The sequence below is a fragment of the Solanum dulcamara genome, chromosome 9, assembly GCF_947179165.1.
Source record: "Solanum dulcamara chromosome 9, daSolDulc1.2, whole genome shotgun sequence".
NCBI classification, from domain to species: Eukaryota; Viridiplantae; Streptophyta; class Magnoliopsida; order Solanales; family Solanaceae; genus Solanum; species Solanum dulcamara.
The window spans coordinates 69,612,269-69,635,731 of record NC_077245.1 but is presented as its reverse complement, the minus strand read 5'-3'; the positions used below and the strand labels follow the sequence as shown (position 1 = coordinate 69,635,731).

Below are 23,463 nucleotides of genomic sequence, written 5' to 3'. Positions count from 1 at the left end.
AAGTCTCCTACTTAAAAGTAGAAGCACTCCTTCATGTTGCTAAAGGGTTAAGAAGAGGGTCTCCCCTCGCGTCGTCGTCGTCGTCGCTCGCTCGGCTCGGCTTCGGCTACGGCTTCGGCTTCGGCTTCGGATTTGAATTTGGATTTGGATTTGGATTTGGATTTGGTCAATTGATATGATTGATTGATAATCTTTTTGGACCAAATTTTCTTTACATTTTAATTAATTAATATTATTTATTTATTTAATTAATTAAGTGAAAAAATCCTGACCCGCGACCCGCGACCCGTTTCTTTCCCGGATTAATTTAAATATTTCCCTCCGTTTTTTCCAATAGATTTTTGAAAGGTTGCAACCTTGTCCGAAAAGTTGCAAACCTTTTCTCAACAGACAAATCTTTTCCCAACAGGTGTCTTTTCTTAAAAGGTGCAAATAGTCTATATATATGTCTCTTAATCCTCAGAATGTTCCATACGAAATTCTGAATATATACCATCTTCTTCTTCTTTCTGCACTTCCTAAAACTCGTGTGAAATACATCCATCAAGTGGTTCGAAGTTATCAAAGATTTGCAGTACCTCTACTTTGGTGAGTAAATCGTTCTATCCTGGGAGGAAAGATTCCAAAACCTCGGGTACTTTGAGGGGAATAATTTCCTTAAGGACACACTGTGCAGTCAGTGGGCTCGATTTTATTCTTGCATTAAATTTCCAGATTTTGTGTTTTATTACTTTTAGTTGTTGTTACTGTTTTAATATTTTTCAATACAGTTTACTAACAATCTTAAGGAAATTACTATTATTATTGTTTTCTGATCAAACTGTATTCTGTCTTTGGAGACTAAAACCTGTGTGGTTTTCTACTCCGTATGAAATAAATATTCTGACTTGAAGAGTATAAAAACTTCATTGGAATATTAAAGTTCATACTTGTACAACGATTTGAAGAGTATAAAAACTTCGTCGTTGTTTTTTTGTAAAAGGTCTGATATTCTGAAATATTAAGGCAGTTTGTCTATTTTGACAGTGAAAAGAAATGACAAGTGATACTCCTATTACTTCTCCGTCTGTTGCTGCAACAAGCCGCACTTCTGTGCCACCGGCAGAAAAACCAGGAAAATTTTCTGGAGCCAACTTCAAAGGATGGCAGCAAAGGGTGTTCTTTTGGCTTACCACTCTTGGTATGCAGAAGTTCACTAACGAAGACCCTCCTGTGCCCGCTGCTGATATGCCGGCCAATGAAAAATTTATGATTACTGAGGCATGGACATAGGCAGATTTTCTATGCAAGGGCTACATCCTAAGTGCTTTGGATGATGATTTGTACAATGTCTACAGTGCTGTGAAAACTTCTAAAGAATTGTGGGATGCACTGGAGAAGAAGTACAAGACTGAAGACGCATGCTTGAAAAAATTTGTGGTTGCTAAGTTCCTAGACTATAAAATGATAGATAGCAGAACTGTTGGAACCCAAGTTCAAGAACTACAACTTATTTTTCATGACCTTATTGCTGAAGGTATGGTAGTTAATGAAGCATTTCAAGTGGCTGCGATGATAGAAAAGTTGCCTCCTTCGTGGAGAGATTTCAAAAATTATCTAAAGCACAAGCGTAAGGAAATGAAGTTGGAAGATCTTGTGATTCGTCTCAAGATTGAGGAAGATAACAAAACAGCAGAAAAGAAATTGCGTGGAAATTCAACAATTATGGGAGCGAACATTGTTGAAGATGCTGCTCCAAAAAATAAGAAAAGGAAGCAACCTTTTGGAAAGAATCAGGAGCAGAACAAGAAAAAGTTCAAGGGCAATTGTTATAATTGTGGGAAAGTTGGACACAAAGCTCCAGATTGTCGTCTTCCGAAAAAGGACAAGAGAAAGGGACAAGCCAATATGGTGGAAAATAAAGAAGGTATTGATGATCTGTGTGCAATGCTATCAAAATGCAACCTAGTAGATAATCCCAAAGAATGGTGGCTTGATTCGGGAGCTACTTCGCATGTGTGTGCAGTCCGAGAAGCCTTCTCTACTTATTCCCCTACAGCACCTGATGTGACGATCTATATGGGAAATTCTGCAACTGCTAAGATTGAAGGATATGGGAGAGTATTTCTGAAAATGACATCTGGCAAGGTGGTGACGCTGAACAAAGTGTATCATGTTCCAGAAATGCGAAAGAATTTGGTGTCTGCCGGCCTTCTTATCAAGAATGGATTCAAGTGTGTTCTAGTTTCAGACAAAGTAGTTGTCAGTAAGAATGAAATGTATCTAGGAAAAGGCTACCTCACTGAGGGTCTTTTCAAACTAAATGGAATGGTTGTTGATGATAATAAAGTTCAAGCTTCTTCTTACTTACTTGAGTCAAATAATTTATGGCATTCACGTTTAGGACATGTCAATCATAAAACCTTGCGAAAACTGATTAACTTAAATATATTGCCTAACTTTGATTGCAATAAATCAAAATGTCAAGTATGTGTTGAATCTAAGTATGCTAAGCATCCTTATAAATCTATTGAAAGGAATTCTAGTCCCTTAGAATTGATTCACACAGACATTTGTGATATGAAGTCTACACCAACTCGTGGTGGAAAGAAGTATTTTATAACTTTTATTGACGATTGCACTCGATATTGTTATGTATATTTGCTTAATAGTAAGGATGAAGCAATTGATGCATTTAAGCAATACAAGAACGAAGTGGAAAATCAATTGAATAAAAAGATAAAAATGATTAGAAGTGATAGGGGTGGAGAATACGAATCTTCTTTTGAAAAGATATGTTTAGAATATGGAATTATTCATCAAACTACTGCCCCCTACACACCACAATCAAATGGAATTGCGGAAAGGAAAAACCGAACATTAAAAGAAATGATGAATGTTTTATTAATAAGTTCCGGTTTACCGCAGAACTTGTGGGGGGGAGCTATCCTTACAACTAATCGAATACTCAACAGAGTGCCCCACAGCAAAACACAAACTATTCCGTATGAACTATGAAAAGGAAGAAAACCCAACTTGAAATATTTCAAAGTGTGGGGGTGTTTAGCAAAGGTCCAAGTTCCTTTGCCTAAAAGGGTAAAAATTGGACCAAAGACCGTGGATTGTATTTTTATTGGCTATGCTACAAACAGCAAAGCTTGTCGATTTTTGGTTCATAAATCGGACAATCCTGAAATTAATATTAATACGGTAATTGAATCAGATAATGCTGAATTCTTTGAAAATATTTATCCGTATAAAATTAAATGTGAGTCCTCAAGTGAAAGATCTAAACGACCACGAGAAGAACCAAAAGAAAGTAAGCCAACTGAAGAGGATCCAAGGCGTAGCAAACGTCAAAGGATATCTACTCCCTTTGGACCAGATTTTGTGACTTTCTTGCTTGAAAATGAGCCTCAAGCATTTAAAGCTGCAATGTCTTCTTCTGATTCAGCATTTTGGAAAGAGGCAATTAATAGTGAGATTCAATCAATTTTGAACAACCATACATGGGAATTGGTTGATCTTCCTCCTAGAAATAAACCTTTAGGATCAAAATGGATATTTAAAAGGAAAATAAAAGTTGATGGCACTATTGATAAATATAAGGCAAGACTTGTGGTCAAAGGTTATAGGCAAAAAGAAGGCCTTGATTACTTTGACACATACTCGCCGGTAACAAGGATAACATCTATTCGGGTGTTAGTGGCACTTGCTGCTGTTTATGGTCTTGAAATCCATCAAATGGATGTTAAGACGGCTTTCTTAAATGGAGAATTGGAGGAAGAAATTTACATGGAACAACCTGAGGGTTTCGTAGTTCCAGGTAAAGAAAGGAAAGTGTGCAAACTTGTTAAGTCACTTTATGGACTTAAACAAGCACCTAAACAATGGCATGCGAAATTTGACCAAATAATGTTAGCAAATGGATTTAAGATTAATGAGTGTGACAAATGTGTTTATATTAAAAATACTCCAAATCATGAAGTCATTGTTTGTTTATATATTGATGACATGCTGATAATGAGTAAAGACATTGTCGATGTAAATGCTACAAATCATATGCTTTCTAGCAAATTTGACATGAAAGACTTAGGGGTTGCTGACTTGATCTTAGGAATTAGAATCCATAAAACTCCACAAGGTCTAGCATTATCACAGTCACATTATATTGAAAACATACTTGATAAGTTCAAGTATTTAAATTTCAATGTTGCAAAAACTCCAATTGATGTAAGTTTTGCACTTCAAAAGAATGAAGGTAAAAGTGACTCACAATTGGACTATGCACGAGTTTTGGGAAGTTTGATGTATATTATGAATTGTACACGACCAGATATAGCATATGCTATTAGCAAGTTGAGTCGATTCACGAATAATCCCAATCAAACTCATTGGATGGCAATGAAATGAGTCTTGGGGTATTTGAAACACACCCAAAACTATGCTTTGCATTATAATAAATATCCCGCAGTAATTGAGGGATATAGTGATGCAAACTGGATCACAGGATCATCTGAAGTTAAATCCACAAGTGGATATGTTTTCACAGTTGGTGGAGGAGCAGTGTCTTGGAAATCATCAAAACAGACATGCATCGCCCGCTCTACAATGGAGTCTGAATTTATAGCTTTAGACAAGGTTGGTGAAGAAGCTGAATGGCTCAGAAATTTTTTGGAAGATATTCCATTTTGGCCCAAACCTTTGGCACCCATATGTATACATTGTGATAGCCAAGCGGCAATAGGGAGGGCAGGAAACGTTATGTATAACGGAAAATCGCGTCACATTTGACGGCGACACAATACTGTTAGACAACTACTCTCTAGTGGTGTTATCACTATTGACTATGTAAAGTCAAGAGATAACGTATCGGATCCACTAACAAAAGGCCTATCTAGAGAGGCTGTTGAAAGATCATCGAGGGGAATGGGGTTAAGGCCTAGGACAAGTCATCATGGCGGTAACTCTACCTAGTAGACTGGAGATCCCATGAACTAGGTTCAAAGAGATCAAACAAAGTTATGATTGGCGGTTCAACATTGTCAAATAACTCAACCCATTCTCGTGATGATGACAATGTTCATAAATAAAGGATAAAACCTTAAGGCTTTTTAATGAGTTAATAAAGCATTAAAGGTTTTTTAATGATTATCTAAATCTGGCGGAAAATGACTAAATAGTGTGTTTATAGGACTACACGTTTAGAAATCACCTATATAAATGTGAAGTATAAGCCGCTTCAAGGGGAATAACGGTAAAGGCCCATTCTCTATGCATTCACGAAACCAGGCGGTGTTCATGGCTGAAACGAACACAACTGTGAGAACCATAGATGGTTGATGATTAATTGTGTGACTTATATTGTCTAGTTATACAACAAAGTTCGATGGTTCAAAGATATCGCATCTACCGATTGATCGAGTATATCCTATATAAGTTCACTATGGAAAGTTCAAAGGGAAACCTACTTATCTACTAGATGTAATTAATCTTCATTTGTATATCACACACTTATCCGTGCATTCCTTTATCTTATAGACATTCCCCATTCATGTGGGGGATTGTTGGGTTTAATTGATAATTTGAATGGGAAATTGAGGGGAAAAGAAGTGGAGAAGAAAATGATATGTTCTCTCTTGCTTTATTAAGCTTTGATCCCACATAGGTGGTGGAAATGAAAAGTCTCCTACTTAAAAGTAGAAGCACTCCTTCATGTTGCTAAAGGGTTAAGAAGAGGGTCTCCCCTCGCGCCGTCGTCGTGGTCGCTCGCTCGGCTTCGGCTTCGGCTTCGGCTTCGGATTCGGCTTCGGCTTCGGATTCGGATTCGGATTCGGATTTGGATTTGGATTTGGTCAATTGATATGATTGATTGATAATCTTTTTGGACCAAATTTTCTTTATATTTTAATTAATTAATATTATTTATTTATTTAATTAATTAAGTGAAAAAATCCTGACCCGCGACCCGTTTCTTTCCCGGATTAAGTTAAATATTTCCCTCCGTTTTTTCCAACAGATTTTTGAAAGGTTGCAACCTTGTCCGAAAAGTTGCAAACCTTTTCTCAACAGACAATTTTTTTCCCAACAGGTGCCTTTTCTTAAAAGGTGCAAACAGTCTATATATATGTCTCTTAATCCTCAGAATGTTCCATACGAAATTCTGAATATATACCATCTTCTTCTTCTTTCTGCACTTCCTAAAACTCGTGTGAAATACATCCATCAAGTGGTTCGAAGTTATCAAAGATTTGCAGTACCTCTACTTTGGTGAGTAAATCGTTCTATCCTGGGAGGAAAGATTCCAAAACCTCGGGTACTTTGAGTGGAATAATTTCCTTAAGGACATATTGTGCAGTCAGTGGGCTCGATTTTGTTCTTGCATTAAATTTCCAGATTCTGTGTTTTATTACTTTTAGTTGTTGTTACTGTTTTAATATTTTTCAATACAGTTTACTAACAGAAAGTAATTCATATATATCTCTACCGTTACACAAATGGATCACATATACCCCACAGTTATAAAAATTGCTCACATATAACCCCCACCGTTACAAAAATAACTCACATATATCCTTTTCATCTTAAGGAATTAAAAAAATATTTTTTTTTAATTTTTAATTTGTTAAAAAATTCATGTATGGATATATCTTTTTTTTGAGAAAGTAAAAAAATAATAAAATATATACACTGTCATTATTTTTTTAGCAAAGTTTAGGGGTATATATAATCTTTTTCACGCATGACTTATTTTTGACTTCTTTAATTATCATTATTTGAGTTTCTAATTTTTATTTTATTTTTATTTTTTATTCTTTGGTGTAAATATAAGATAAATAAAAAAATGTGAATGGAACAAATAGAAAAAAATTAAAATTATTTTTTTGCAGCTATATTGTAATTTTTAAAACTATTATTTTTGCTGCTATATTGTAATTTAGTTTTTGCATCTATAAAAAAAGAATGGGGCGTGTATATTAAATTTTACAATACTAGTAGTGAGAAAAATAACTTTGACCAATAAAATAATAAATTCAAATTAGCCGTTGAATAAAAAAAGTCAAAAAAAATAAATTATGTGTGAGAAGAATCAAACTATATGTATTTTTTTAATAAAAAAGTTTAAAAAATAAATTTAAAATAATTGTTTTTACTTACGTTGGAAGAAAAGGGTATATGTGAGTCATTTGTGTAACAATGAGGTATATATGAACCATTTTTATAATGATAGAATATATCAGCTCTAAATGACAAAATTAAGAAGTATATCAGACTTTTTTGAATTACACTCGTAAAACTTATTTTCCTCATTTTTATGTAATTTATTATTTTCTTAAAGAAAATATTTCTTTATTTCAAAAAATTTGACTATTCCCACATGAAAAATTGAAAAATATATCGAAAATACAAACAAATAAAACAATGTGCCTAGTAATGTGTCAAAACAATAAACAACTGTTGCTGTTACATTCCCACCAATTTATACTAGGTGGTGTCATTTTGTGAACAAGCATGGAGAAGCACAATTCCTCAATGCCACCGCCACGTCGCCACCGAAGCGGCGCAGAGTACCCAATTCCCGGTCAACTGATGGTTGCGCCGCCCTCCACCGCCACCATTACTCCGTACAGCCCTTTGTCATCAAGGTTTAAGTTACCCCCTGGTTGGGGTATTGAAGAAGTGCCTCGCTCTAAAGGCGATCGAGTTGACAGGGTCCACTTTTCCTCCTCTTTTTTTGTTTTTTAACATTTTGCAAATTATTTAATTTTGAAGTTAATTTGCTGCATAAAAGCTCTTTGTTTAATTTTGAAATTAATTTTTACAGTGTAAATGTGTTCATCATAAGAGTTGATTTCTCACCTGATCACTCGATTCAATTTTTGTGAGATATTCCTCAGTCCTAGTTGAGGTATCTTAGTTTGATTGGGCACGGAACTTAAGAAATAAAGGGAATTTTTTGAATTCTATAGTCTTAAATTAAAGATGTCGGTAGTACTTCAAATCTTATGATTTTCAAACTTGTCACGTAGAATGTTGTAATTGGAAAACGTATTAAATATAGAAAGAGATACTTTTATTGAGACGGACTAAAAAGGAATGACTAAAAAGGAAAGAAAGAGGCTTAAATTGGCATGGATGGAGTATTACTTAGTGATATCTGAGAAATCAATCCTAATAAATGAGCTTAGAAAAATAGAAAATAAGAGCCCGTTTGGATTGACTTTATAAGCTGTTTTCAGTTTTTTTGAGTGTTTGGCTAACCAACTTAAAGTCATTTTGTGCTTAAAATAAGCCCCAATAAATAATTGGGTTTGTTTGGATGGACTTATTTTAAATAACTTATAAGTTAAAGTAGCTTATAAGTCAAAAAAAATAAGTTGGGTTGCACCTACTTATTTTTTTTCTAACTTATAAGCGGCTTAAAATAAGTCCATCCAAACATGCTATAAGTCAAGGGACATTAGTACAATAGGATAAAGTTCCTCTTTACTTGTGAGTGTAGACAAGTTAAATCCAATTATAGTTTTACTTCATTGTGTCTGCTTAGGAACTTTCAACAAGAGAAAAATGGGATGAATGTCACGAGTTTTGAGTTAAGAGTAACTTGGTGAAAAGGGTAAGTCATAAAAGAAACATATCGTAAATTGCTTAATACATTGTGGGTCTAATTGAAGCTGGAAGGATAACATGTCCAATGTTTTTTCTCTCCAATATTGAAGGAGCGGATATAGCTCGTTAACAACGGATGCAAGCACGCCCACTGCTTTAAGTTTGAACGATATATACGTACTCACATGGTTGAAAATTTCAAGAAGTATATAGTTAATTAGGCGTTTTGAGATGAGTTGGTTGAGATTGAAGAAAAAAAGTAGTAGTATTTAACGTTGAAATAAAGCTGAAGTTGTGTTTGGATATAAAAAGCAGTCTAATAAGTATTATGAGTGAAAATTTGAAAGACCTTGAAAGACTCCTAAAACCTGTTTTTCAAATTCTTTATTTCAAGTTTGATCGAGAGGCAATGCTTATGCCTCTTCTTTATTGATAGGATTCCCATCATTTTCAGTCTATGGTGTAGGAGACAAGGGTGAGGAACCGAACATGTTCCACCCTCAACCTCCATCCGTTATTAGCAATCTCAATTCGCTTTTCCTATTCACTAGTACACTGTGCACTACAACTAGCAGCCCCTTTACTTTGTTGGGAAAAGGCTAGTGTGCAACGGCTGATGAAAGGACAACAACTTCTTTTAGGAGTCAGTTTTGACTTGGAGTTTGAAGTTGAAATAATGGGCCAGTTTGATAAACATACACTTACTTGAAATATTCTCCAATATTATTTCAAATCATTGAGTGAAAATCTATTGCCAAACGGTTAAGTCTGCATCTATTGTGACGGAAAAAAAAGGGGTGAAATGGTACTGTGTAGCTGCTGATTTAATCAGATTGTATCCGCGATGCTTAGCCATTTGTTTATATTCATTCCTTTGTGGAACTAAATTTTCATGAATGGAGGTATGGAGGTAGGTCAGCTGCAAATGAGACAGCATTTTGTTTGTGAGTGGATGTTAACTTTCAATTATTTGTATATATTGCTAGTTATCCTGAACTAAGGTGTTTTGAAGGTTGATTGTTGCTATACCGTTATACATACATGCTTTGTTTCTGGAGATATTGTTAGTTTCAGAATGCTTTGCATTTTTGTATCTCTATTTTAATGCATATAGCCATAAAGTATTTACCTACTCTAAGGATGCATATATTTAAGTAAGCAAACCAATAGGTGGAAAGATCACAGCTGGTCTAGGAGCCGAAAGAGCTCAACTGACTTAGTTGTAGAGGGCGACTGAAAAGGACACTCGACCCGCAGGGAGAGCGGTGGGCAGAAAAACCTGGTTTGATTCATTTTGTCATGGAACTCGAATATTAGTGGACAGTTGTGTAATTTGTTCCTGGGGAACCTTACATGGTAGGTCCACAGTATAGCTGACATATAAGAGAAACATTAATCCACTGGGTATGTTGTTGTTGTTGTTGTTGTTGTTTGTAAGAGAAACATTAACCAGGACTAAGAATGAAGCTGATTTGAATTAAAAAGATTGGTTAAATATGAGATCTTTATGATTCTAAGGTTACGTCGTGCGTGATGGAAGTGTTGATGTGTCTTTACTTTGAGGCATGGATTTTGACCTTCAATTTTACAAGTCTATGACTATTTTAGATCGTTTCTGGTGCAAACATAGATACAGCAGGGGATCAATGATGAGTCCTTGCTTCTATAATTTACATATATGACATTCAATTCCAGATTGCTAAACTGTAGTTTTTCCGTCAAACTTGATTAGTGAAAGCTAACGCTGAGCATCTCTTTACGCAATGTATAGATAACAAGACCTCAAAAATAAGATCTTTTCTGTGGATTAGATATTTCTGGAAATTCATTACCTTTTAAGTGACCTCTGTAGGCCTGGCCACATTCTTTCATTCCAACATGATAAGAGCTAAATTTTCCTTATCCAAGTGTCAGGTAAATTATAAAAATGTCAATTGTGTTTTACAGACACACTCTATAACATGCATTGTGTTTTCATGCAGTACTACTATGAGCCTGGGACTGGGCTAAAGTACAGATCATTGAGAGATGTCGAGCGGCGCTTGAATGGTGAAATGTTTTCTCCTAGAACCAGGGCATCAGGAGCGAGAAACTATCCTAAGGCAAGTGTAAGAATTGAATATTTCACAAAGATTTAGTACTTTCGCTAGTTTGATGATGCCTGAGTATGAATCTCCTCTTTTTTTTATTTGATGTTTTTTCTGTTCTGGTCATCCACGGAGTATTCATCCTTCACAGAGTTCTCTATCTCGGAAGATGATCATCTACGATGGAAAGGTACGGATTTGGCTGCACTTTGGCCGTCAGATCTTTTACTTAACTACTTCTTGTGGATGGTATGTGTTGAATCATTATTATAGTGATATATTTTCATTAAACTTTATTTACATTTTTTTTCTTGAGTTCGGAATGGGGGCAGCTGGAAGGAAGAGGATCATATTGTTGATCTTCTTCTCCCCCGTGTTCTTGTAATTGAAAATTGAAATTTGTCAAAAAGCAATGGACTAGTTTTTCAGAAGAAAACGAGTTATGGTAGTTTGTGTGGGAAACTATTAGTCATTAACATGCTAAAAAGTAATTCTGAAAAATATAGTCCAGATTTTCAGTATAATGTTGGTTAGTAAGATTCTGAATCTTCTCCTAGTAATTGCAACAGCAATTCCAGCTTTTAATGTTGCTCAGCTCTTCAAAAATGTCTACGGGTGCATGTTGGATCCTCCAAAAGTAGTGCATTATTGGAGGATCCGACGCGGGTGCGGCAACAATTTTGGAGAGTCCGAGCAACTTATCAAGGACTTGGGAACTTTGAAATCTATGAGCAGAATACCGCTTTTTCACTGTTATTGTTTTCTTATGATTTTAAAAAAGCTTCATTTGAGAATTCATTAAAAGGGAATGCAAAGCCATAATTCTGCTGCTTACTCGTAAATATTAGCTAAAATGAATCGAGGGTGTCGTATTCCATGACAGAAAGTTATACAACAAACAAGCTCATCTTACATTGATGTGCTATGCAAATAAGGCTGGGATTTTCAAAAATTTAATAAGTAAATGATGATGCCTTCGGGCAAGGTGAAAGATGTGTTCCGAATCAAATAGGAAACCTGACAATTGACATCGACAAAATTTCAGATCATGTGTATGGATGAAGAGCAGTTGAATGAATGGGCAATTGTGCCATCAACAAGTGCAGACACCTTACCCTATGATCTTCCTGATGGCTGGGTGATAGAAGAGGTACCACGTAGAGACGGAAGCATGGTGGATAAGGTACACTCTCCTGTCCTTCAATATAGTGAATTCGTTTTATGTACCTTGATATCAGCTGCTTTTATGTTTGCTCAGATAGGCCAATCATTTATGTTTAATACGATCGAAAGTAATATCTCTGAAAGTTTGTGAAGTATAGTTTTCTTAGGTAAGAGAGAATTCCCCCAAGGATGGATAGCGGGGGGTGAGGGAAGGTGGGAATAGCATCATATGGTAAAACTTTGAACCCTTTTCATAAGCTTTTCCTAAACATCGTACACCATGTCTGATGAATGGGATCATTGATATGTGCTTCATTTTACACCATTTTGCAGAGAGCTATTTGAGCATGCTTTTGCTTTTTTAACAAAATTATTAGTTGGGAAACTATCATGGAATTTCTCTCTGTGACGGGCATTAGGTGCATTACTGAATACCTTGATGATCTAGTATAATTGACTTTGGAGAACCATGGTGGGGTGCACCGTGCCCCAAGCGGTGTCACGTGTCACCACTTCGTCGATATGTCTTACTAAATATGTATGTATTGATAATAAGCAAAATGCAAATATTGGGTATGAAATAATAAAAATGAGACCGCATTCAATATAGTAAATTATTTATTTGTTCACACCGGTTACGAAATATTCTGCATACGCCACCGTGGAGAACTAGATTAGACTTTACAACCATGTTGGATGTCTAACCGAATTATTAGTTTATAGGACCGACTAAACTATCTCATGTGGGCACAACATCACAATTCCATCACCTTGATGGATGTTCTAAGAGCTTCTCCATAACATGTGAAAGGACCACACAGTGCATTGTTACATCTTTTGATTGTTTTCAACTTTCTATAATTCTGTTTTACCTTGTTTAGGATGCACCAATTTGACGTCTCAAACATCGTCATAGGGTTCACGTATAAGCATATTAATGCAGTTATTTATCATCAAGTTCTGTCTATATCTTTTTCTGAGTTTATAAAGTTTCATCTATTAACATGCTGTTTTTGTCCGTTTTGGGATATTACAACAAAGACTACTCCGTTTCTCCTTTTCCTCCTTTTTTTTGGTAAGTGCTCGTCTTATGAATTGTAAAGTGGTTTATTATTGTCCTCATGTGCAGTATTACTATGAACCAGAAACTGGACAAAAGTTTAGATCCAGAATAGCAGCACAGAGATACTTGGCGGAAATGAGAGAAAATGTTCCTTTGTCTTCTACTCTAGAAGAATTAAAAGAGAATAAACCACTATCCAAGATGTTTAAGTTGTACCATCATGCAAAGGTGAGCTAATATTGTGAAGGCCAATATAAGCATGACAGTTATCTTCTTTTGATGTCAACAATATGTCTCCTTTTTGGCCTTTGTAGAAATCTCTTCCTTGTAGGAGGAACATCGTTCGAGAGAATTCAGAGAAATCCTCGTTTCTTTCTCCACCAGAAAAATTAAATTGGGTTCTTTCTAGTCCTAGAGGGGATGCTTGGAATCCTTTCATTGCTGGAACACCAATTCCTGATTCAGTAAAACAGCAATGGACTAAAAGGTTCATGTTGTTCATGAATGACGAGAACCTGAATGCAGAAAACTCAGACTAGAAAGGCAAGCTAAAGCACCAATGTTTCAACTCTTCTATACTCCCTTTCATATACTACGTATATTTTCTCTGGAGGTAACGTTCCTAACAAACGTGTGGTAGGTCACCTGAACACAGCTCTCTGCTTTTGTTTTCTTATCTTCCTTGCAGGCGTTAAACAGAGAGTCCAAAAAGAATGCATTTGGTAACAGTTGTTTACATTGCAAGAAAGCTCGGACTGCTTCTGACCTATTGAGAGAATTGCGTGCTAAATCTTGTACATACAGACATCATGCAACTCCTTTTCACATTGCTGTCTAACCACCGTACAGAATCTGTTGTCCTGTTAATTTTGTGTTTGTTCATGCTCTAAATGTGTCTTATAATAATTCAACAACTTTTTTCCATAGTACATGTTCAAGTATGAATATACAATTAAAGTTTGCAGGTTCAGTTGACAATAGCTTTGGCTCAGATCCTATGTGTTGAGAAAAGACGGATTAACACAATAGCTTTGGCTCAGATCTGGTGTACATGTGTTCCATTTGAAAGCTCGTGGCCGCTTGAATCTCAACAATATATCCTTGCCAAAACTTTGAATACACTAAATTTATATCGTTAAAGAAAGCGGACTACAGCACCAAGAGGCTCCCAGATAGGCAGGCTCCAGGAAGGCAAAATGTAGACAGCTTTACCTCATTGGAGAGACGGTTCTAAGATTTGAACTTAAGGTTACAGGTGAAGCTTACTTCCTGCGGTAGCCCCTTGGACCTTAGCCGGGCATCCATGAAAGGCAGAGCACGTCTCCGTTGCCCCTTGACCCGCCTCCCATTTACATCATTAAGAAGTAAAAAAAAAAGAAGCAAAGCCTCAGTGATTCTATGGCTCCGCGTTTTCTTTTTCCTTCCACCCCAAAAAGGGAAAGCGAAAGGCGGAAATTAATTACTAATTAGTTTCCCTAAATACTTTTAAAGTGTATTTGAATGAAGTTGAACCATTGATATTCTGGCGCGCAAAACGCCTGCACAACTGTGAGTATTCTCCCCGGTCCTACAAATTGACCTTCTGAAAGGAGTGCTTTCTGGATTTGATTCCTTTGATACATGTCTGCTTTAATGAAGACCCTTTGATTTGAGTTCAGCCAAGTTTGGCACAACTCAAAGTTGCTAATTGTGAAAGGTACCAAGAATTTGGGCAACCATTCATAGCACAAGTTAAACAACATGTTAAATTCCTAGGATAACAAAAGACACTATGCTTAAAAAAGGAAACTAACTCCCATAACGTCTTATTTCCTACAAGTTATATAATATCCACTCTAATCAAACTAATAATATAAAACATAGAAATCAAATGCCTACAAATCTTTGAAAATACTCTTTATCTGCTATCAAATTGATAGCTTATGCTATTCACTCACCAAGAAGCATTCACATCATTTAAGAATGTCACCTCCCAGTTAAGTGGAGAGACAGATTGTCCCTCAAAACCAAAGCAGTGTTGTCGACGGATTCACAAACCTCTTGCCCATATCCCGGGTCGTGGTGATGAGATGATAGAGGCAACTCATCCAAGACCTCATCTTCCATGTCAATAACAATGTTGTGAAGAATGCAGCATACAAGGATAAACCTTGGTAGCTTGTGCTTGTCAGGTCTCCACATCATTCCATGAATCATTTTCCAGACTTCTTTCAGCCTAGCTAAGGCCCTCTGTGCCACAATACGAGTTGCTAAATGCCTCTTATTGAACTCAGCTTTAGATTCTGAAAGTTCCTTACCTTGATAAGGAGTTAAAAGCCAAGGTAGCAAGGGAAAACCAGAATCACCAACGATATATTCCCGTAGTTCTGTTTCTTCAGATAGCTTTATCCTGTTCCCATTCAACCTCTCCCCATTCTCGCAGAGTTTAAATAAGGTTGAGCTCTGAAGCACTAAATTCTCGTTCAACTTTCCTGGCAATCCTGTGACAACATCACGGAACCTCATATCAGGGTCAACAACTGCTTGCAGGACCATGCTGTGGTTCTTATTTTGATCGAGCCATACGTCAGCTGTCTGCTCGGAGGAAGATAACATCATTGTGATGTGTGTGGCATCAATTGCACCACAACAGTTTGGAAGTCCTTGAATTCTTTCAAACTTGGATTTTATCTGTGTCATATCCTCCTCTGTTGAAGGCCACCGTATGTGGTGAAGCCCCTTTTCCTCAATAGCCTCTATAAAGCGCCAAGTTACTTGAGACACCGTCGAGTGGTGTGCACCAAACGAGTCACCCACTGAAATTAGAGAATTACCTGAGCTCAGCCTCCTCAGAGCTAACGCTACTTGCTCATGCAAAGACATGGGCTTGCCACTTGAAAACACATAGTGGGCTGATTTTGCCTGCAAGTGCTCCTCTGCAAGGGAACTTATGTAGTCAAAAGTTCTTCTAGACATCTTGAAAATAGATTGAAACTTATCCAAACCCTTCGACGGAGAAACATTTCCTGCAGAAAAGAATATAATTTATCCACTACCGCAAAATAATTAAATTTCATGCTGCAAGACCATCCAAAATGTCAATTTAACTCCACGGAGTATGTACCTAAAGCAATTCATGAATCAGTGGAACGAGCAGCCAATGGACCTTGCTACTAATTCAGGGTAAGGGGTAGGGCTGTACAAGTAAGCATCCAAGAAAAGATACTAGAGATTACGAATTGTCAAGTTCAAGAATTTAGGTTGACTAAGAAAGCAAGTTAAAATAAGTAAACTAATTGTATTTTTTGATATTACAATTGTCATGCAAATATATACCTGAAAAAAGAGTTTAAAAAGTGAACATCACACAGTTGAGTACATCTAACAGCAACATGTTTAAATTACACAACATTGCACAGTAAATCGTATGACTTCATGTGGAGTCCTCATTTTGGCTGAATAGGCTGGTGGTTATAAGGGGTCATTTGGTAGGATGTATTAGAAAATCTAATACATGTATTAGTCATGACATTATTAATCTTTTGTTTGGTAGGATTTTCAGTCTATGTATAAATAATACACACTCTATTCAGTATTATAGGGTGTATAACTAATATATAGAAAAAAACATGGTATTAGTAATGCAAGGGCTATTAATACATGGATAAGTATGGCTAAAGACAGAACTGTCCTTAATACACCAAACCAATCAATATATAAGAAATAATTACAGCATTACCAATACGCTCTATTCAGTACTATTTTTATGCACTCTACCAAACAACTACTAATAGTTTTAAACTATAATACTTTCACTGATTGACACGAATTAATGAATAAAATCAATTCTTCTTGCATAAAGAAATCAAGAAAGTTTGATTCTTGTTAGTAATGCCTTGAAATATAGCAAGCAGGCAAGTTCTTTGGTACAAGTTAGTTAGGCAAGTAAAAAGGGTAGTTTCCTAAAGCTTCCATTATGGATCAAACCGTTCATCATTTATCAAAGAAATCACAACTTCGATCAATAGATGCACTTCATATGGCATTTTCTGTCAAAGGATATTTTCATGTTCTTGTTCATGAATGTGTTCCACAAGAAACATACATATTATGTTTCTTCTTGACATAACAAAACAAAGTATTCAACAGAGAACAGTCAAAACTGTAGGCCAATGCCATTTCTCACATTAGTTGATAGAAGTACAGAGCTCTAAAGCTAGCTCTACAAAGTTCCATAACTAATTCAAATCAACGAGGGATTTCTATCTCTACTTTGCTTTGATATATTTAAGCGAAGAAACATATGAAAAATCAAGCAAATAAAAGACCGCCAATTATCAAGGAACAGAAGATTAACAAGGAACAACCAATATTATTCTTGATCATTTTTTTGAACTTCTGTTTTCTTTTGCTTTCCAACTCTTACTGTGACTAGAAACACCTTTTTGTAAATTATTTCTTTTTTTTTTGTTCAATTTTCAAGTTAAGGAACAGAGAACCATTTTTCAATCTTAAAACTGGAAAAGAGCAAACCAGAATACTATACAAGATATTGCGGCTTTCGTATTTGTTTGAGTAGATAAATTAATTAATTAAGAACCAATATTAAAAATCTATCACCTTTCACTCTATTACTTAAACATCTGTCTCAATTTCTGAACTGTTAACTTAGATATCTCCATCACCATTTTCATATTTTCATCCTAGTTTGCATACTCCTACACTGTGTAGGTGTGTAATTTGAGCTTCATATTTGTACTTCTCACATAGTTTAGAACAAAATATAATTGTTTCCTTTGCTGTCAAATATGGGACACCATTCTTATGGCAGTTCAAGCTACAAAATAACCAAATAGGATGACTAATCGTGTCCTCAAGCATAGGAGGCACCAGTGTACATGCAGAAGAAATGCACAACGAGCAAACGCCCTTCATAAAAACTAATACAGTAATAGTAATTTTTCCAAAAGGATGTCTTACTTTCCTTTTTGGTCTGTCTCAAAAAGAGTGTCTCGTTCTATATTTTTTAAGTTTTCCAATTCCAACATTCTATATGGATTAAGATCACAGGATTTAAAGGATTATACACATCTTTAATTTAAGGCCACAAGATTCAAAAGTCTCCCTTTATTTCTTAAACTCCATGCCCAGTCAAGCTAAGACATATTGGGAAGGAGGGAATAATTAGTAGCATATTCATGGAGTTCGAAAACCTCCAAGATTCTATTGATTGCTCTTTAATGTAATAGCTGTTGGCACTCGTACGTATACATATTTTTACACACACATATGTATGTTTAAGATTTGGAGAACGTCTAAACCCAACACAAAGGTTCATAATCATTTTTAGAAAGAAAAAAAAAAACTAGGGCTGTTATCTTTATGTATAAAGGATGGGTTCCTTATGTATGAATGTCTGTCTGGTGCACTGGTGCCAGGCATCCTCTACTGCTCCATCAGTGATCCTATAGAGTAGATAAAGGGTGTTTTCGGTACGAAGGAAAATATTTTTCAGGAAAATAAGTGGGTTTCTTACTTATTTTCTTGTGTTTGGTACATAAATAAAAAATATTAACCTAAAAAACAATGTACAATCTAGACAAATACCATGGGAGGTGGAGGTGGAGGTGGGGTAGGGAGTGGAGATGGGTGCTACGGGGTAAGGGTGAATATGAGGTGTACTGTTGATACACAATCAATATTGTCATTTGTAGAACTTGTTTTCTCTACTTCCTTTAAAGACTCATTTTTAAGGAACTTGCTTTCCTAAATAAAATATTTTCCAAATCTTTTGACCTACGGAACATGGGAAAATTGGAAAACATTTTATGGACCATACCTTACACAACTGAAGAAGTTAATATCAGAAATCAATGCTACCAAAAACAGAGTGGTGTTGATTCTCTGACAACTTTTGCACCAAGTAACTTGTGGTATATCAACAATTACTTATGGAACTAGACTTGAAATAGACAGATATACTTGATGAAAGAGGTGAGAGGCATTTCCAAATTGGTCTTTTCCTCTAATTCTTGCCCATTCAAAGAAACTAACCTAGAATATCTTATTGTCTACCACTAACTAAACATCTCATTTACAGATTCAACAACTTTATAACTCTAAATCTACTTCAATTCATCACAATATCCACACTGAAAGCAATGACATGGCCTGTAGTAGATTTTAGTAATATCTTTCTATGATAACCTTTATATGAAGAATCACAGCAGCAAATCCTTAATATCATCTATTGCCTAGTAAAATAATTCGCATATATATGCTTCAGCAACATCTCCACAGTAAGAATGAGTAGAGAAACCTCTGAAGGCACTGGCCTTTGCTTGAGCAAATCCATCAATTCTCCTCTTAATCACCGTTCACAACTCAGTACAAAATATGCCTCATAAATTTCATACCTTCCAGTTTCCAAAACATTCAAATGTTAATTGATCTTTAGAGAAACCATATATGCTCAACATTTGCGGCAAGGACCAATTTTTGAAAAGCTAAAAGCAAACTGATCTACAACAGGGAGTGGCTTTTATCCAAGTACTTTAGTGTACAAAATCGTCAGTATGAGGAGCTTAAACTAACTAAAGTTTATCCTCACAGTACATAATGGTAGGAGCTAGAACATTTGTAGAATCAACGTATAAATCTATCCAAATTCTATTCTCTTTTCACTAAAAACTCCACCAATTCTAACTCATTCAAAATTTGAAACATCCAGGTCTAATGGCTTTACCGAAAACTGTGTTTTATGTGCAAGGCATTCACCCAAGTACCATTTCTGCAAAAACTGAGAGGAACAAAACTAGCCTAACAAGAGGACCACCACTTTAATCCAGTGAAAGTGAGGAGTAATACCATTCTCTAAAGTCAACAATACTCTAACCATTTAATCTGCTCGGTTAACTGACAGACCACATCTTAGTTCAAAGTAAGAAACCGATGGCAAACCAAGAATGTTCCTAACTTCCATTTTCTCAGCTTATTTACCATTATGTTGAACTTTTGGACAACCTTCTCAGACTTGAATAGCTCCTTTGGGCCGAGTACTTCAGCAAAATATGTCCCTTATATACATCCGTAATCGAATTTTATATATCCTAACCCAATCTCTATATGACCAAGCCAGTGTTGTTTGAAGCCAAGGAAGAGCAGTGATTTGTACTTTATTACTCTGGGTCCACTGAGTGCTTGGATTCAATGTAGAATGGAAACTTTAGATCCATGTGACAACTTAAAAGGTTGATGCCAAAGTAGAAACTGCTAAAAGGGAATGAATAAGTACTTTTGGTCATGCTTCAACATTTCTTCTTAAAAAATGAAGAAACAATTTCCTCTTACAGCCTTTAATACAAAACATGATTTTCACCCAGCATGGGAAAAAACAGAGAAGTGGACACATTTGCAAGAATATACTAGCTAAGATAGGATGTTAAAGAGAAAGACAATGATTTTTTGGTCATTAATTATCACCTATTATCAGTAGATGTTAACCAAAGATAACAGATGCAAAATTTACGCGCAGATGAATTTCACATCAAGATCTCAAGCCAGCTAACTATTGTTAATGGCTCTCTAAGTGATGAAAGATGCAATGAGCAGATTGGTTATAATTTGGTCGAAGCAACAAAAAGCTGTTTTCCTTTGAAGCATTACGGGGATGGAAAGGTAAGGATCAAGAAGCTTCTTTGGAAGTATTCATGCACGTGGAACTCGGTCAATATGTGAAAAACTACAGGTAGGCTTCCTGAAGGTACAGACAGGAAATAACATGTCAGTAACTGCTCGAGAAGATAGCAATTCTAGCAGCCACTCACTTATAGAGATAAAATAAAACACTTGCAAATTTCATTTTTGGCTCTACAAGAGTAATTGTTGGGCAGCTGGTTCGATTTAACTACTTAAGAATAGGTCAAATACTGAGCTTGATTAGACAGGACATGGCGTAGTTACAACTTACCGAGGACATGACATTAGATAGGAGGTTGTGAAGGGAACGAATTAGACTAGGAGGTTAGTAAGTAGTGTGTAGTCTTGCTACCCGTTCATTCTAGGAGTCGTAGTATTGCTACTGTAGTTTCTTGTCCTTCGATTTCCGTTACTATCTATTGTTTCTTGTACTTTGATTATCATATTATTCTGTTGTAGTTATTGTTCATATTAATTTGTTATACACTTCCATTTATTCTTTTTCTAGACTGTTTTTCCTTGAGCCGAGGGTCTATCAGAAATAGTCTCTCTACCTCTGTGGTAGGGGTAAAGGTCTCTGTACACTCTATCCTCCACAGACCCCACTTTGTGAAACTACACTAGGTATGTTGTTGTTGTCGTCAAATACTGATCTTCACTGTCTAGGCTAACAACTTAACTTAAAATAAGCTAAAATATTTTTCTCTTTTTTTTTTTTGCTTGGCAACTTGTTTTGAATTCTCAAAACCTTCCAAGTATTTTCTCCAGCATTTCAGAGTACGTTAGGTCTAAAGTAAAAGAAACAACATATCAACCAAAAGAGAAATTAATTTGAGCCCTAGTTGTAAGGAGAATCTTAATTATCTCAGTATCCTACTGTGAATACCAAAAAAAGAGACTATCTTGAAACCGAAGAACCAACACTTCATAATTGATAGGCAAAACATGTTAGCATTTCCCACCGGTCCTCACATGCTAAAAGCAAAAGGATCATGAGTAAAAATTTTATGGTAAAACATACCATTGAAACAAAGCAACCTTCATTGTAAAAAGAATGACACAGGGTATAAGATGAATTTAAACAATACTCTCCTCTCTAACTTGGAGTTTGTAGCAATGTGCATCCTACCTGCACTTGCACAGTGCTCACATTGTTGATTAAACACATGAAGATCTTCACATGCTATTGTTAATAGAAATGAAAAAAAAAAATCATAATATTCCTCTGAACGCCTACACTTTAGCAGTCCAAAGGTAGATCATTTAACAAGAGAACCAAGGATAAAACCAATCAAAGAACACATTGTCAGGTCTAAACTCGTCTCAAATGGCACTCTTATCTTTTGTCTAACTCAAACAAGTACACTGCAGATACTCCTAATTCATAACAGTTTAATCAGAAAAAGGGAACTTCAGCGAAAAATAGGAAAATCAAGAGGATAACACCAGTAAGAACTTGTACTCCAGACTTTGTAAAACCATCAACACATTCCCAAATCTGAGTCATTATTGTTACAAGTACATAATAATTTAGCCCATTCTGGCTTTTTTTTCTCTTGCACATTTGGTAACTTAATGAATCAGTGTATTAAGTCAACAAAAGTAGTCGAAACTCATAAACAAATGCAAAATTAGGGATCTTTAGTCCCAAAATTCCCCATAGTAAGGTCTACATACGCTCCACCCTCCCCAGACCCAACTTTGTGGGTTTTCACTTGGTTTGTTGTTGTTGTTAGTTCCAAAATTCGCAGCGCATTAATAGAGCATACCATGTAACATCAATAACACAAATTTAACCATTCACAAATCGAAATTCCTACTAGGAGATGATCAAAGGGGAATTGAAAAACCATTATTCAATACTTCAAAAACAAACATATTTATTTAACACAAACATACGAAAAGATAATAATTTTACCAGCAATTCTTTTGGATAGCATCTCCCACCAATCAGCAGAGCCATTCTCTGAAGACCCAGAAGCTAAAGAATCCTTTTCAACTTTCTTCTCTACCTTCCTCTTCTTTTTATGCCCTCTAACAGGACCCATCACTCAATTGAATCAAAACCCACAAATCCCGCTTGCTTCAAACAACCAAAATCACAACAACTCCATTGGAATTCAAAGATAGCACAAACCCCATTTCTTGAAAAAAAACACAAAAGAGAGAGATCATAATCATAATCATATTCAAGATTGAAAAAAAAACATGCAAAACTACATATACAATAGAAAACAAATAAAATTCATTCACCCCATTTCTTGATGCCATTGTTGTGTGCTTTTGTTGAGTGGTTTTCTTGAAATGTTTCCAAGCATGCAAAGTGCATAAGGAAGTGTTTATTGTGGGTTTTGGCATAAAAATAGTATACACACTAGAGATAGGAAAAAATGCTTTATGAGAAATCAAATGTAACAAAAAACAATACTGAGAGTATCTGGTTTAGTTGTTTCCTTAAAAAGACAATGTGACAGACATGGAAATCGGTGGAAACTGTCTTTACAATGGTCAATACTCATAGATTTCAGAGAGAAAAAAAAAAGAGACACAGGGAGAAACTTTAGCGTAAATTGGATTCTAAGGAGAAAAAAAAGGGACTAAAGGTTTTAGTCAAGTTGTCGATATTACCAATTTGTAACAACTCTTGGGTAGATCCATAATCTAGATTAGGGGCTAATTTAGAGAGAAATGATATTGTAGTTTTTATTTGACTTAATACATAACACACATGTTTTTTTCAATCTTACCTCAGCCGGCATTTATGTTCTTCAATTTTGGATACGTGCATAAGTAAACACTTAAATTCCCTCAGATTTTTCATGTAGGATGTGTTTACCTACTTGTTCAACTATAAACATACATGTTTTTTTTAATTTGACATCA

The 23,463-nt window shown here is 35.7% G+C and overlaps 2 protein-coding genes across 3 annotated transcripts; one reads left to right on the top strand and one right to left on the bottom strand.

The window, feature by feature from the left end:
• The first annotated feature begins 7,425 nt into the window (after nt 1-7,425).
• On the top strand, nt 7,426-13,881 carry LOC129903864 (methyl-CpG-binding domain-containing protein 7). Of its 2 annotated transcripts, none has more exons than XM_055979380.1 (7): nt 7,426-7,692; nt 10,572-10,691; nt 10,828-10,866; nt 11,722-11,859; nt 12,970-13,131; nt 13,218-13,446; nt 13,592-13,881. In XM_055979380.1, the coding sequence occupies exons 1-6, from the start codon at nt 7,492-7,494 to the stop codon at nt 13,440-13,442; spliced, it is 885 nt and encodes a 294-aa protein (XP_055835355.1). In that variant the 5' UTR covers nt 7,426-7,491; the 3' UTR covers nt 13,443-13,446; nt 13,592-13,881. The 2 variants fall into 2 exon arrangements, with proteins under 2 accessions (XP_055835355.1, XP_055835354.1); XM_055979379.1 differs by having other exon boundaries at nt 10,572-10,697.
• Nucleotides 13,882-14,625: 744 nt separating this feature from the next.
• On the bottom strand, nt 14,626-23,157 carry LOC129903862 (protein ALP1-like). Its single transcript, XM_055979378.1, has 3 exons — nt 22,834-23,157; nt 22,499-22,724; nt 14,626-15,908 (listed from the first exon to the last, which is right to left on the bottom strand). The coding sequence occupies exons 2-3, from the start codon at nt 22,626-22,628 to the stop codon at nt 14,869-14,871; spliced, it is 1,170 nt and encodes a 389-aa protein (XP_055835353.1). The 5' UTR covers nt 22,629-22,724; nt 22,834-23,157; the 3' UTR covers nt 14,626-14,868.
• Between the last annotated feature and the right edge of the window lie 306 nt (nt 23,158-23,463).